This window comes from Ranitomeya imitator, chromosome 5 (genome assembly GCF_032444005.1).
Source record: "Ranitomeya imitator isolate aRanImi1 chromosome 5, aRanImi1.pri, whole genome shotgun sequence".
Lineage (NCBI taxonomy): Eukaryota > Metazoa > Chordata > Amphibia > Anura > Dendrobatidae > Ranitomeya > Ranitomeya imitator.
The window spans coordinates 69702742-69716330 of record NC_091286.1 but is presented as its reverse complement, the minus strand read 5'-3'; the positions used below and the strand labels follow the sequence as shown (position 1 = coordinate 69716330).

At 47.4% G+C, this 13589-nt stretch overlaps 1 protein-coding gene across 3 annotated transcripts in view; it reads left to right on the top strand.

The window, feature by feature from the left end:
- Positions 1-13589, top strand: part of LOC138681344 (serine palmitoyltransferase 3-like) — a 171645-nt gene that overhangs the window by 48151 nt on the left and 109905 nt on the right. For all 3 annotated transcript variants that reach the window (XM_069768777.1, XM_069768778.1, XM_069768779.1), the window contains exon 2: positions 11128-11316. In XM_069768777.1, coding sequence (XP_069624878.1) covers positions 11128-11316 — 189 coding nt within the window. The remainder of the gene's footprint in view (positions 1-11127; positions 11317-13589) is intronic.

The following is a 13589-nucleotide window of genomic DNA, read 5'->3' as shown; positions in this document are numbered from 1 at the left end:
GAACTTACTCTTCGGCGACCGCCGCGATTATCATTCCGACGACTATGGGAGGTGCTTTGAGGAACTCTACGTCGAGCCCCGGATTGTGAAGACTAATTAAAAAAAAAAAAAAAATTAATAATGTTCTTTGATCGAGGCATATGTATTGTGTGCTGTGCTGAATGTTTGTGTTGGGTGTAGTGCATTGTATGTGAGGATCGGTCTGTTCAAAACTTACACTATGCGCTCCCGCTCCTTGTATTTCTCCACCCTGTCCGTCTCCTTCTGTTAGCCCCTCTGCTTCATATTCCTGTGAATATAGAACGCATAAAGGGTTAAAAAACAATTACCATAGTTGTACCCCAAAAAAATATTTTAGAAGGAAAAAAAAAGACACCTCAGTTTGCTGCTGATGTGCTGGGGGGCTCTCAGAAGAAGACATTATGGTCTTGCGTAAATCTTGGGTTGGTCAGTCCTTGCGTCCCTCTTGGTCCCTAGGATCTGTAAGTATACAGAGAGTTCTAAGCTACTATACAATAGGATAGATGCAGCTGTAGGGACTTTACACTTACATCTTTTTAAAAAAACTTTTAGATTTCCTCCAACACAAAATGAAAAAATTTTTTTTAACCGTCATACTTTATATGGTAGATATGCTTGATGCATAAGCTGCCAAACCCTCTAGCCCCTGTTTCCCCACCAAAAAAACCCCCCAAAAAACCCTTTAAAGCAACACCAAAACTTAAATTGATATGCGCAATGCGCATGTTGGTAAAACCCACCTAAACAAAGTTTCACCTTATAAAAAATGTTCCTCATTCGAAATTAAAATACCAATTCCCAAAATTAATTATGATTACCCTACAGTTTGTATTTTCTAAAACCAGATAACATATTCTATAGCAAAGATTTGCATTACACATTTGTATGTATAACCTTTACTGCATGTTTACCCAATATTACATTTATCTTGAAATGAGACTACTGACAGCAGGGTCTGGCTGGCAGGGCCTCTCTGGCTGGCTGGCAGGGCCTGGCTCGCAAGGTCTTGCTTGCAGGGTCTGGCAGGGTGTCTCTGGCTTGCAGGGCCTCTCTGGCTGGCTAGCAGGGCCTGGCTCGCAAGGTCTTGCTGGCAGGGTCTGGCAGGGTGTCTCTGGCTTGCAGGGCCTCTCTGGCTGGCAGGGCCTGGCTGGCTACGTCTTGCTGGCAGGGTCTAGCAGGGTGTCTCTGGCTTGCAGGGCCTCTCTGGCTGGCTGGCAGGGCCTGGCTGGCAAGGTCTTGCTGGCAGGGTCTGGCAGGGTGTCTCTGGCTTGCAGGGCCTCTCTGGCTGGCTGGCTGGCAGGGCCTGGCTGGCAAGGTCTTGCTGGCAGGGTCTGGCTGGGTCTCTCTTGCATGGAAGGGTCTCTCTTGCTGGCTGGTACATTTGGGAATGACCTGTCCTCTTTATATAGTTTTTGGGTTGTCTGGGCAAAGTATCCACTTTTTGGAGCATGCTCAATCAAAAAAAGCGGATTGAGGCGACGGATCCGCCAAAAAGCGGATCGCGACGGATCCGTCGCCCATAGGCGCCCATTCTAAAAAAAGGCGGACGCGACGGATCCGCCGCGGTCCGCCTTTTCGGCGGCGCCAAAAAACGTTACAAAGTCCGTCAATGTCTAGACAACGTCCGCCAAATATCGACGGATCCGTCGCATGGCGGATGGAACGGACGACCATCCGCCACAATCCGTCTCTAATGCAAGTCAATGGGAAAATAGCGGATCCGCCAAAAAAAAAAATGGCGGATCCGTCATTTGACGAAAATGGCGGTTTTTGACTGACGCCGAAAGACTGAAGTGTGAAAGAGGCCTTACGCACCTTGGGGATTCGGCATGTCAGCGCGCAGGATTACAAATACACAGATACACGTTACACCGACACATCAGAGGACCGCAGCTGCAGAGCAAGAATCTGAGGAAATGGCAATGGCTCTCATCACTCACAAGCTCTGACTTTTCACCCATGTACAGTACAGACGAAATGTTTGGACACACCTTCTCATTTAAAGGTTTTTCTGTATTTTCATGACTATGAAAATTGTACATTCACACTGAAGGTATCAAAACTCTGAATTAACACATGTGGAATTATATACTTAATTTCAGTTGTTTCACACTTTTTTTGTTATGTCTTATATTCTAGGTTCTTCAAAGTAGCCATCTTTTGCTTTGATGACTGCTTTGCGCATTACACCTTATACATGACACACATAGATACTATGTAAAGGAATAGAGATTGATAGATTCTAGATAGATAATAGGCATGACAACGGGTATCCGTGACTCCTGTGAGCTCTAATGTAAAACCATTTACCTTACCTTATAACACCCCGGGATAACGGCCACCTCCCCCTTTCCAGCGACATAGGAATACCCCCTATTAAACACACGACAAATAAGTTGGATTAATTGGCCACAGCAGCCGTTTATTAACATTTAACATACAACAATTTAAATAACCGTAAAACCCCGGAAGTGGATGATCCTCGAAGCCCGAAACCAGTATTAACATTTTCCAGCCAACCGTCCCACCTATTTTGGCCTTATAACCGCCTTACCCCCAGCCGCTAAGCACCAGCTCGGAGGCAAACTCCACCCGCCAGGCCAAAACCGCACACCAGTTTGTGGGTCCCCTAATAATCCCCTCCACGGGATTATCTATACCCCTTTTACCATTACAAATCACCCCGGGGAGTCCAGGACCTATTGAGATCCCCCCCCCCCACCAATCCGCCATTTTCCACTTCCACCAACTTCGAGGACCACCACCCCAGCCACAAACATAAATGTACTAACCCCTTAGCCATTTATGTCCCTCCACACCTTCAAAGCTGTTTCGATGCCCTCTTGGATCGCTAAGCACCACATGTCGGTACCTACTGCATTCAAATGCACCCCATCCAACCTCCAATAACCTCCCGTACCAGACTCCAAATTTATGTGACGCACCACTACCGCTCCGTTCCTTGCCATGAACCTCGAAACAGCTTTGTTCACTTTAATCCTCGCCTTGTTCACCCCCTCTAGTGACCTAGCACCCCGCCAAACCTTCCGCGGTACGATGTCTGACCAAACCGCCAAGACCTTCGGAAACATTGCCCATAACCTCAACAAGTCAAACTTAATGTCTTTTATGAGTTCCCTGCACGGCCTCTTCCCCAAGTCATTACCCCCCAGGTGGATAACTAAAATTTGTGGGACCTGGTCCCAACGCACGAAACGATGAAATTCCGGCAAAAATTGACTCCACGTCATCCCCCTTTTTCCGATCCATCTCAGTGTCGCGACGTCCCGCGAAAAACCCAATTGGCGGCCATCCGGGCGAACCGCTGCCCTCTCCGCCACCCAGAACACGAACGAGTGTCCCATTATCCACACCAGCCTCCTATCGTGTTCTGTAAGAGAATAAACATTAACACTTGATCATTTCAGGAAAACCCACCGAATACGAGACCATGTAAAATTAAACTAGGTCCGGGCGAACATAAGACCGGAATCTTTCTGATTCCCACCGCCCAATTCTTTTAACCACTTCATCCCCCAACCCTCTCCTGGCTGCCTCCGTTGCAGCCCCTATCCGGAATGAATGGCCGCTATACTTTGCTGGCGAAATTCCCCCTGTCACCAAACACCTCCGAAAAACTGAAACAAATTGGTAGCGCGACAAGAAGGAACCATCTGCGTGAACCAACAACGGGTCAGATAATACACCCCCCCTTCTCATCAGCCTATCCACGCAAGATACCGGGCACAATGGACAATTGGGAACTTAAAATAACACCAACTTGCACCCTTTTCCAGTTACGTCCGTTTTTGACGACCTAATAAACACCACCACCTTGTCAGAGGTAACATCCACATCCTCTCTCCGTAAGCCCCCTGCCTTACATCTCGACGGGCTAACCAACTCTCCCAAGCGAAATGCCCCAAAAAACGCCAACGCAAAAGCCGCTTGGAATAAAATTATCTCCCAATCCGAAAAACAAACTACGTGTAATTGCCTTCCGATCGTTAACAGTACCTCAAAAGAGACCGGGCGTCTGCCATCGAACGACTTCTGCCCTTTTTTCAAACCCTTTACCACTTGCCTCACCATAAATGATTTCGTCTCATCCTGTAAACCTCTAGCCTTGAAATCGAATGCTAAACCAGCTAGCAACTTACTCACTTTGGACACCGACCAACCCGATTCCCACACATGTCCTGCTAGCAACAGCCTGTTCTCGTCGTCCATACCGGACCCGTAAGACCCCTTCCAACTTTCCCACGTACTCCAGGCCTGCTCATACTGCAGCCAAGACCTTTCTGACAGTGATCTAGCAAATAGCTCCCTCACGGCCCTAAAGGCAGGTTCCACAGCTCCGCTGGACATTCCCGGCACGCTGAGTCCAAGTAAGGCCTCAGCCCCTGAGACTGCTGCCACTGTGAATGGAAAAGGACATCATTAGCATTAGTAGGCTCATTCGCCTTGCAATCTGCTACAATCCATAAGTTAAGCTTTAGCCCCAAGAAAACCAGGTGCTGCAGTACCCTAACTGTTTCTTGAGACACTGCAGACAGCGTATTGATGGCTTCCACAACAGTCACATTTTCGCAAGAAAAACAGATCTTTTTATTCATCACTGACTCGCCCCACACTGACAACGCCACTACTCGAGGAAATAACTGTAGTAGGACCCGGTTTTGTAACAACCCTCGCTCGCGCCAATAGAGTGGCCACTCCGCCACCAACACCTGCCCGCGAAACAACAAACTGAAACCACGCTTTTCAATCACGTTAATACTAAAACCTAAATCCACTGCGTTTTCAACTGTTTGAATCCAAATGGATTTGCCATTGTATTCCTCTAAGAAAAGAGCCCACACCTTCAAATCCTGTTTCAACTCCTTAGTCAGTCTGATGAAATGCAGGGGAGACTTTACTCCCACCGTCGCCAAAGACAAACGGCGACAAAATGCGCGGCCCATCGGCATAATTCTGCAAGCAAAGTTCAGCTTGCCCAGCAACGATTGCAAATCGTGTAGCGTTATCTTGCGCCGAGTACTTGCCTTTCTAACTTCCTCTCGAAAAGCAACCAACTTGTCATCAGGCAATCTACATTCCATTGCCACGGTATCAATTTCTATGCCTAGAAAACTTAGTGTCGTCACTGGGCCGACAGTTTTATCAGCCGCTAACGGAACTCCGAAACATTTTGCTACCCTCTCCATCGTGTGCAGTAAAATCGAGCAAGCCGCAGACTGTGGCGGGCCTACAAACAAGAAATCGTCAAGATAATGCAAACAAGAATTTAAACCAGATACATCCTTAACAACCCAATCCAAGAATGTACTAAACGTTTCAAAATAGGTGCACGATAGCGAACAGCCCATGGGAAGGCAACGATCAATGAAAAAACCTCCGTCCCAAAAGCAGCCTAACAGGTGCATGCTCTCCGGGTGCACTGGTAACAGGCGAAACGCCGCCTCGATATCCGTTTTTGCCAACAAAGCTCCCCTACCACACAACCGTACCAGATTCATTGCTGCATCGAAAGACATGTAAGAAACTGCACACAGTTGAGGATCAATACCGTCGTTTACTGACAGACCTTTTGGGAAGGATAAATGATGAATAAGCCTAAACTTGTTAGGCTCCTTCTTCGGAACCACCCCTAGTGGTGATACCCTCAAATTACTGATTGGAGCCGTTGGAAAAGGTCTGGCCATCCTACCCAGATCAACCTTTTTTTAATTTTTCAGAAACAACGCTAGGAAACTGCAGTGCCGATTTTAGATTCTTTCTTGACAAACAAACATCACGCTCAATAAACGGAATTTTAAAACCATGACCAAAACCTTCCCTTAAAAGTGTCGCTGCTGCTACATCTGGGTATCTATTTAGATACGCTTCCATCGCGTCCAGCCGCACCGGTGTCTCCCCTTTTTTCAGCACCGTCTCCCCCTCTTGTTTTTCCCCCTCTGAAACATCTAGCCGCCCCGTGTGTACCCCCACAACTTGAGCATTCGTGCTTGAACTTACACTTGCTGCCGAACCTACATGTCCCCTCATTAAAGGAGAAACACAGTCCCTTCTGCATTGCGACCGAGTGTCCTGACTGTCCCAAACCCCCGGCGCCCCCTTGAAATGGCTGGGTTCCCTGATTCGCTCTAACCGGTGCCGTAACTCTCATCCACAACGCTATATCCTTATGATCCCAACGCATACTTGGTCGTACCGCTTTGCGCTGCCTGAATTGCTCGTCGTACCTTAACCATCCTAATCCGCCATATACCCTGTAAGCCTCCCCAATTGCATCCATATAGCAAAAAAGTCCCGAACAATTTTCGGGTGCCTTTTCGCCTATCACACTCGCTAATATAGCAAACGCCTGCAACCAATTAGAAAACGAACGAGGGATCAGACGGTACCTCCTCCTCTCCTCGTCATCTTTTTTGGAATCATCTCTTCTTAACCTATCCAGATTAAATCTTTCCAACGGTAATAACGAAAAAATTTCTACGTAATCCCCCTTCCAGATCTTTTCCTTCACCTCCTCCCTCAAATGTGACCCCAGCGGTCCCTCAAAACATACGTAAACTTCGCTCCTAGCGGAATCATCCAGACGCACAGTGTCTTCATTCTCCCTATCTTTGCTAGCCCCCTCATTCTGACCTCCCGCGTCGGCTGACCCCGACCCCCTTCGTACTTCACTGCCGCCTGACGCAGCTGAAAACGATGTTCCCTGGCCCTCACCCTGCGACGCCACCTCAGCCCTTGTTAACCCGCTTATCCCCGCTGGCCCTTCAGCGATTCCTAACCACGCCGCTGAAGGTGACCCCCCCCCCCCCCCCTTGAGGGCCCCCGTACCATAATCTTGCTAGGTCTCTAAGGCCATGTAATATTAGTCCCATCCCCCCGCTAGCCTCCCCCGTAATTAACTCCCGTTCCCTACTCTCACTGGAAGCTACGGAGGGGTTAAAATTACAAAAATGCTGGCTCTCACCTGGCTGCCTGGGCGCTGTGAACCCAGCAGCCGAAGGTCCTGGGTCCTGATGAAGGAGCGCTGGTCCCATGCTGGCTCCGTGTGCTGGTGGATCCGCAGCTCCCGGGTCAACCTGCCTCACCGGCTGCCCACCGCCAGAAGCAGGCGAACCGGCAAGAATCGCAGGGCCCCTCGGAGCTGCTGCCGTGATCTGCAGGGCGCCGCCATCTTGGGGAGGTCTCCACAGGGCGCCGCCATCTTGATAAGGTCCTCGGCGCTGGTGCGCAGGCGCTGGGCTCCCAGCTCCGGCGCCATCTTGCCGGAGACCACCTCCATGCGGCGCCAGACTCCCTGCAGCGGCGCCATCTTGGGAAGAGTCCTGGGTGAGTGGCGACGCTGCAGCGCTGCCGACCGAGGCAGCCGGACGCTGCCCGCTGCCAAACGAAGCCGCCTCCTGGGCTGAAGAACGAAGCGCCGCTCCATCCGGCGTGACTGAAGACAGGCCGGCCGGCTGCCGGCCGCTAGGTTGTCGCCTCACAGGGGCCCGCCCCCTGGCTCCTCGCGCTCCTACACGCCGAGCGGGGCCAGCAGGGACGCCGACACCCGCCGCTCCCGGTCCGGAATTCCGCCGTCTCTGTGCCGCGGGGGGGGGGGGGGGAACCCGGCCCCTGTTGCAGGTCCCGCCGGAGAGATGGATTCCTCCCAGCCTGCGGGCGGGGAGCAGGGGGAACGCGTCCACCGGCCCTGGCTGGAGGGTCCCTAGAGGGGCTCCTTATGCGGCGCCGGACCCGGGGGGTAGCCTCAGGGCTAAGGCGCGCCGGAGGCCGGGACCTCCGCGGCCGGAGTCCTGATGGAGGGGCGATGGAGGCTCCGGCTACCGACCCCTGAAGCAGGCTATTCACTGAAGCCAGTCTGTTCCTTGGGCGGCTGCTTCCACCCGGAGCTGCTGAAGCAAGGCCTCAACATCCATCGCTTTGGGTACAACGGAGCTTCTCTTCTGTGGCTGGTGAGTACCCAAATGGTTGCCCCCTCCACGTGGCCACCCCCTTTTATACAGCCCCCCCCTGCCCCATCCCTGAACCCTCCTTCCTTTTCAAATTCAAAAAACTCCGTCCCTCCCCTTATCTCCTGTTAACCCTATAACCCCCCAGCTTCCTATGAGCTCCCTTTTGTCCCACGTCACCCTGTCATGGCGGCCTCCCCCAAGGGCCAGGGGCCCAGTACGGCCTTTCTAGACAGATATTGCACACTATACAGGACAGTCACATATATTATACATAACACATATAGACAGCAAATAATGCAGATATCACACACAGTATATTATACCCCCCTATGGAGTCTGCCAGCAAATCTTCTGGCTGAAGCCCTGCAGGCACCTTTTCCCCTCTCTGGTGAAGCTGGGAGAAGACAGGACACAGAACACTGAGGGAGAGGAGGGTGACCCCTGCTGTCTTCCTGCTGGAGCCTGTGCAGATCGGGAGCAGCCAATGAAAATGAATTGCTGTCTCCCTGCAGCGCCCCCTTTGGTGTTTACCAGCTGGCGCCCTGTGCCCACCGCACTAGTCGCACATAACGAAGGCCGGCTATGCCTGTTAGTGTAAGTGCAATTTGTAGATGCACATTCATACTATGGCCATTAACAAACAAATTTTAAAAACAATATATATCCTGCAGTAAATAAATAATGGTAATACATGTAAAAAACATAGCATACTTACTTACACCATTTTGATCAGAAGCATGTCAAAGATATCTCACTGTGACAAGGTGTGTGTTTTTACGTGTATTTTATTTACTTGCTCCAGGATATCTACCGTATTTGTTTTCATTTTAGGTTTAGTCTGTTAGTTGCCATAGCATGAATGTGCACATTGTACTTAGGGAAATGCTGGCCCATGATTGAAATATGCACAGCAATGTAAAAACAAGTTGTGCATATGTTCAGGCTGTTTGATTTATTTATTTTTAACCTTTCCAGGCTTCTAAAGCGAAGACGTGATTAAAAGAAGTGACCTGATCATTCTTCTAGAGACTTCCAATTGGAAGCCACTCACCATTTAATACATGGAATTTAAAAGAAAATGCCAGCGGCAAGGAAGAAAAAAGTTATTTAAACAAAAAAAAAATGGCAACAATTTTTTTTTTTTTTTTTTAAGGGTCTTTTGCATGGAAATCTCTGCATGTGCGGCAGCATGTTCTTTAGCCCACAATGCCTTTGGCTCGCTAGGTACTCAATTACTCAGTATATGCCACCCCAGGTCCCTACAATTCTATAATACCGATGTAATATTCTATTCTATGGAAGATGGCACAGGTTTTTTTTGTTGTTTTTTTTTTTCACATTCACACAGGCTTTTATATAACGCATAGCGTTATGCTCCCTCTCCCATCATCCGCGTCAGCATCTGATGGACCGATGCCGACACGGACAGAGGGCGCGATGACGTCATCACTCGGCGCCCATGGTCTGGAGATGAGCGGGAGCTCGGAGCAGCGCAGGAACTAGGAGGAAGAGATGTAAGTATTTATTTTTTTAATGGGGCTCCATTATAATATAGAGGCTGCTTATTGGGGTGCATTATAGTACAGAGGCTGCCTATGGTGTGCATTATAGTACAGAGGCTGCCTATGGGGTGCATTATAGTACAGAGGCTGCCTATGGGGTGCATTATAGTACAGAGGCTGCCTATAGGGGTGCATTATAGTGCAGATGCGGCCTATGGGGGTGCAATATAATACAGTGGCTGTCTATGGGGGTGCATTATGCTATAGAGGCTGCCTATGGGGGGTTCATTTTACTATAGACTCTGCCTATGGAGAGTGCATTATATTATAGACTCTGCCTATGGGGAGAGCAGTATACTATATGGAGATCTATGGGGAGTGCGTTATACTTTATGGAGGCCTATGGGGAGTGCATTATACTATATGGAGACCTACGGGAAATGTATTATACAATATAGAGTCTGCCTATGGGGAGTGCATTATACTATATTGAGGACTATTTGGTGTATTTTGCTACGTGGAGGCTATCTAGGGTGCCATCATACAGTGACGGAGCCATTAAATAGTTTGGGGCATATTAAGGGGTCAGTGTATATACAGTGAGGGGGCATTATACTGTGTATAACAACAGAACATCATACTGTGTATAGGGGAGCTATACAGGGGGGAGACTCGGGTCATTTTTAATTGTAAAGTTGCCATTTATTATTATATGGGAACTCGGGTTACTGTGACTGTCAAAGGGGCACACACAGGGCAATATTACTTCTTAGGGGACAAAATGTGGGCACTATTTTCTAGGGAACTTTCACCCAGCATTGCTATATTCTAGAGAGTTGCTTTAGAATTTAGAGGGTACAGAGAACCACACAGCAGGTGCAGTAATAGTGACACATACGGCAGCAGCGGCTCAGTATTGGGGTATCAGCAGGATGAGGAGTTTGTGCAGGTTAGGATTAGTCCCATTGGGGACAGTGCTGAAAATGAGATGTAAAATGTCTTCGTTGTAATCTCTGCCGCCGAGTCATTGCTGGAAGAAGTTGCCATCTCGGTCTGGGCCAGATGGAAAAGAAGTGAAAAGTGAACAACTCCATCAGAAAGAACGTCCGCAGTTAGTCACCATCTATAACTGTACTGTGATCTCTTGTATGTTCTGTAGGACTGGTATCTACCACTGACCATATGGCGGTAATATCAATATTGCCCTTTTATATACAGATTATTTTCAGTGCGGTCATCTGCAGAGATTCCCCTCCACTATTAGGGTGCGTCACCCAGTTGTAATCAAGGTTACCTGGTTAGGGGCCCACTGAGAATTTTCGCCCCCCCCAACCCCCTACCCCCCGAATCAAAACCCTAGCTATGCTGAGTGTCTATCTGCTGGGACCTCAGCACTTCTGAGGACACGTCTCCCCATCTGAATGGAGCAGAGATTGAGTTTGTGCACCTCCGCTCTATTTATTCTTTACAAAACTGCTGCAGATAGCCAAGTAACATTTGGCTATCTTTGGCAGTGCCTATTAATATCTAAAACTTGGTAAAAATCTTTTAATACATAATCTTATGGTTTCTATTGGACAACTCTTCCACAATGCATTTATTCCAGATGTTTTAAGTACATTTTCATTTTTCTACAGAATGGAATTGCAAATGGAAAACTTTATAAGAAGGAGTTCAAAGAGTCCTTTGAAGAAGCTCCCCTCTATGTTGCAGTACTGACCTACTTCGGTTATGGAGTTGTGACATTGTTTGGCTACCTACGGGATTTCATGAGAGCGTGGGGATTGGAGAAATGTCACATGGCTGAGGAACGGAAAGAACAAAAAGTAAGACTTGGCTGTATAATCTCAGAGATTGGTAACCTTGCTTTCTTTATCAAATATTGAGCAAATCCTGGACAATATAAGAAAATGTATATCTTGCCTAATATTCTTATCGTTATCGCCTTACTAACTTTTATAGTGACATGTAAAAGTTTGGGCACCCCTGGACAAAATTACTGTTGTTGTGAACAGTTAAGCAAGATGAAATGATCCCTAAAAGGCCAAGATGACACTCTCTTTGTATTTTAGGCAAAATCTATATATTTAACCTCACCGGTCTACAGGACTTGTTTCCAAAATGCATCAGACTTGTTTAGATATTCTTTTGCATACTTCTGATGCTGAATTTTATGGTGAGGACGCAAGGAGAGTTTTTTTTTATTTTTTTATTGATGACTCTTTAAAGATGTCCACTTTGGTGCAGGTGTCTCTGAGCTGTAGAACAATGTACCACAACTCCAGAGTATGTTAAATCTTTCTGAAGGTCAAACGGGGGTTCTGATTTGCCTCTCTAGCAATTCTCACTGAAATTTTGCTTGGTCTTCCAGACCTTATCTTTACTTACACTGGTCCTGTTAACTGCCAACTTGAAACCTCATTGCTCTCTTTTTACGGCCCTCTTCTGCTTTGTGGGCCGCTACCATTTTCAGAGTGCTAGGCAGCTGCTTAGAAGAACCCATGCCTGCTGTTTTTTGGCATGAGGTTAGAGGAAACTGAGTTTGTATCAAGCTAGAAAATGTGCATCCCCTGGTTTTTTACAAATGATGATGGTGAACAAGCCATAACCCTAACAGGTTAATTTCTGAAACGTTGGTCAAAGTTAACTGAGCACACAAATCTACAAGGGTGCCTGTCACACTGTGATTGTACGTATCCCTGCTCCCAAAGGTGCCCCTAAAGGTGAGGTGGTTTGGGCCACCAGTCTTACTGTTCTCCTGTTATACCCTAAGCTGTCACCTCTCCTTCCCCCAGAAGGCCTGGGACAGAAAGGCTAGTGTATAAACATGTAAAACAAAAGGGGATAACAAAAAGCAACTTACATACAAAACGCTCACCAAAGGTGTAGAGGTATATAGGGAAGGGTAAGAAAGTACAAATCAAATGAGAATAGGACCATGAGGAAAGCATACACCTAAAACAGCATGCAACAATCTCCAGCAGTAACAACTATCTCCAACAACATAGCACAGGAGCTCAAAAGTTAGGAACTAAAACTTTCACTGACGAAGAGGAGAAGGTCTGGCCAGATTTTCTAGGTAGTGGAAATGACCAGGTCAGGAACAGGTGTGAAATGGAGCTACATGTTTCTAACCAGCATGGAAAGGGTCCTTATCCTCTCCAGCACCAAAGGAATCAAAATCCATTTAATATGAAACTAATACACACAGGCTAAATGGAAGATCTGTGCATCTCACAAAATTAGAATATCATCAAAAAGTTAATTTACTTCAGTTCTTCAATAAAAAAAAAAGTGAAACCCGTATATTAGATAGTTATTACAAACAGTGATATATTTCAAGTGTTTCTGTTAATGTTGATTATTATTGCTTACAGCCAATGAAAACCCAAAAGTCATTATCTCAGTAAATTAGAATACTTTAGAACACCAGCTTGAAAAAATTGATTTTAAAATCCAAAATGTTCTTTTGCATCAATTACTGCATCAATGCCGGCTTGGCATGGAGGCAGTCTGTGGCACTGCTGAGGTGTTATGGAAGCCCAGGTTGCTTTGATAGCGGCCTTCAGCTCATCTGCATTATTGGGTCTGGTGTCTCCCATCTTCCTCTTGACAATAACCCAGAGATTCTCTATGTCCAAATACACAGTAATCTCCATCGATCTCAGGCAGGAAGCTAAGTATAAAAATTAGTCCTTATATGTTTTTAACAAAAGAAATATACAGGCAGTGGATACCCCAGTAAATGGTAAAAAATCTGATGCGTTTCAACTCGAGTCTTAACCCCTTAACGACCGCCGATATGCCTTTAACGGCGGCCGTTAAGGGTACTTAAACCACAGCGCCGTTAATTAACGGCGCTGTGGAAAAAGTAAAAAGCGCCCCCCAGAGTCAGATTTTCTCCAGGGTCTCAGCTGCCGGGGGTAGCCGAGACCCCAGAGAACATGATTCGGGGGGTTTTTTACCGACCCCGCATTTGCGATCGCCGGTAATTAACCGTTTACCGGCGATCGCAAAAAAAACAAAACAAAAAAAGTGATTTCTTTTTAATTTCTCTGTCCTCCGATGTGATCGCACATCAGAGGACAGAGAAATGGGG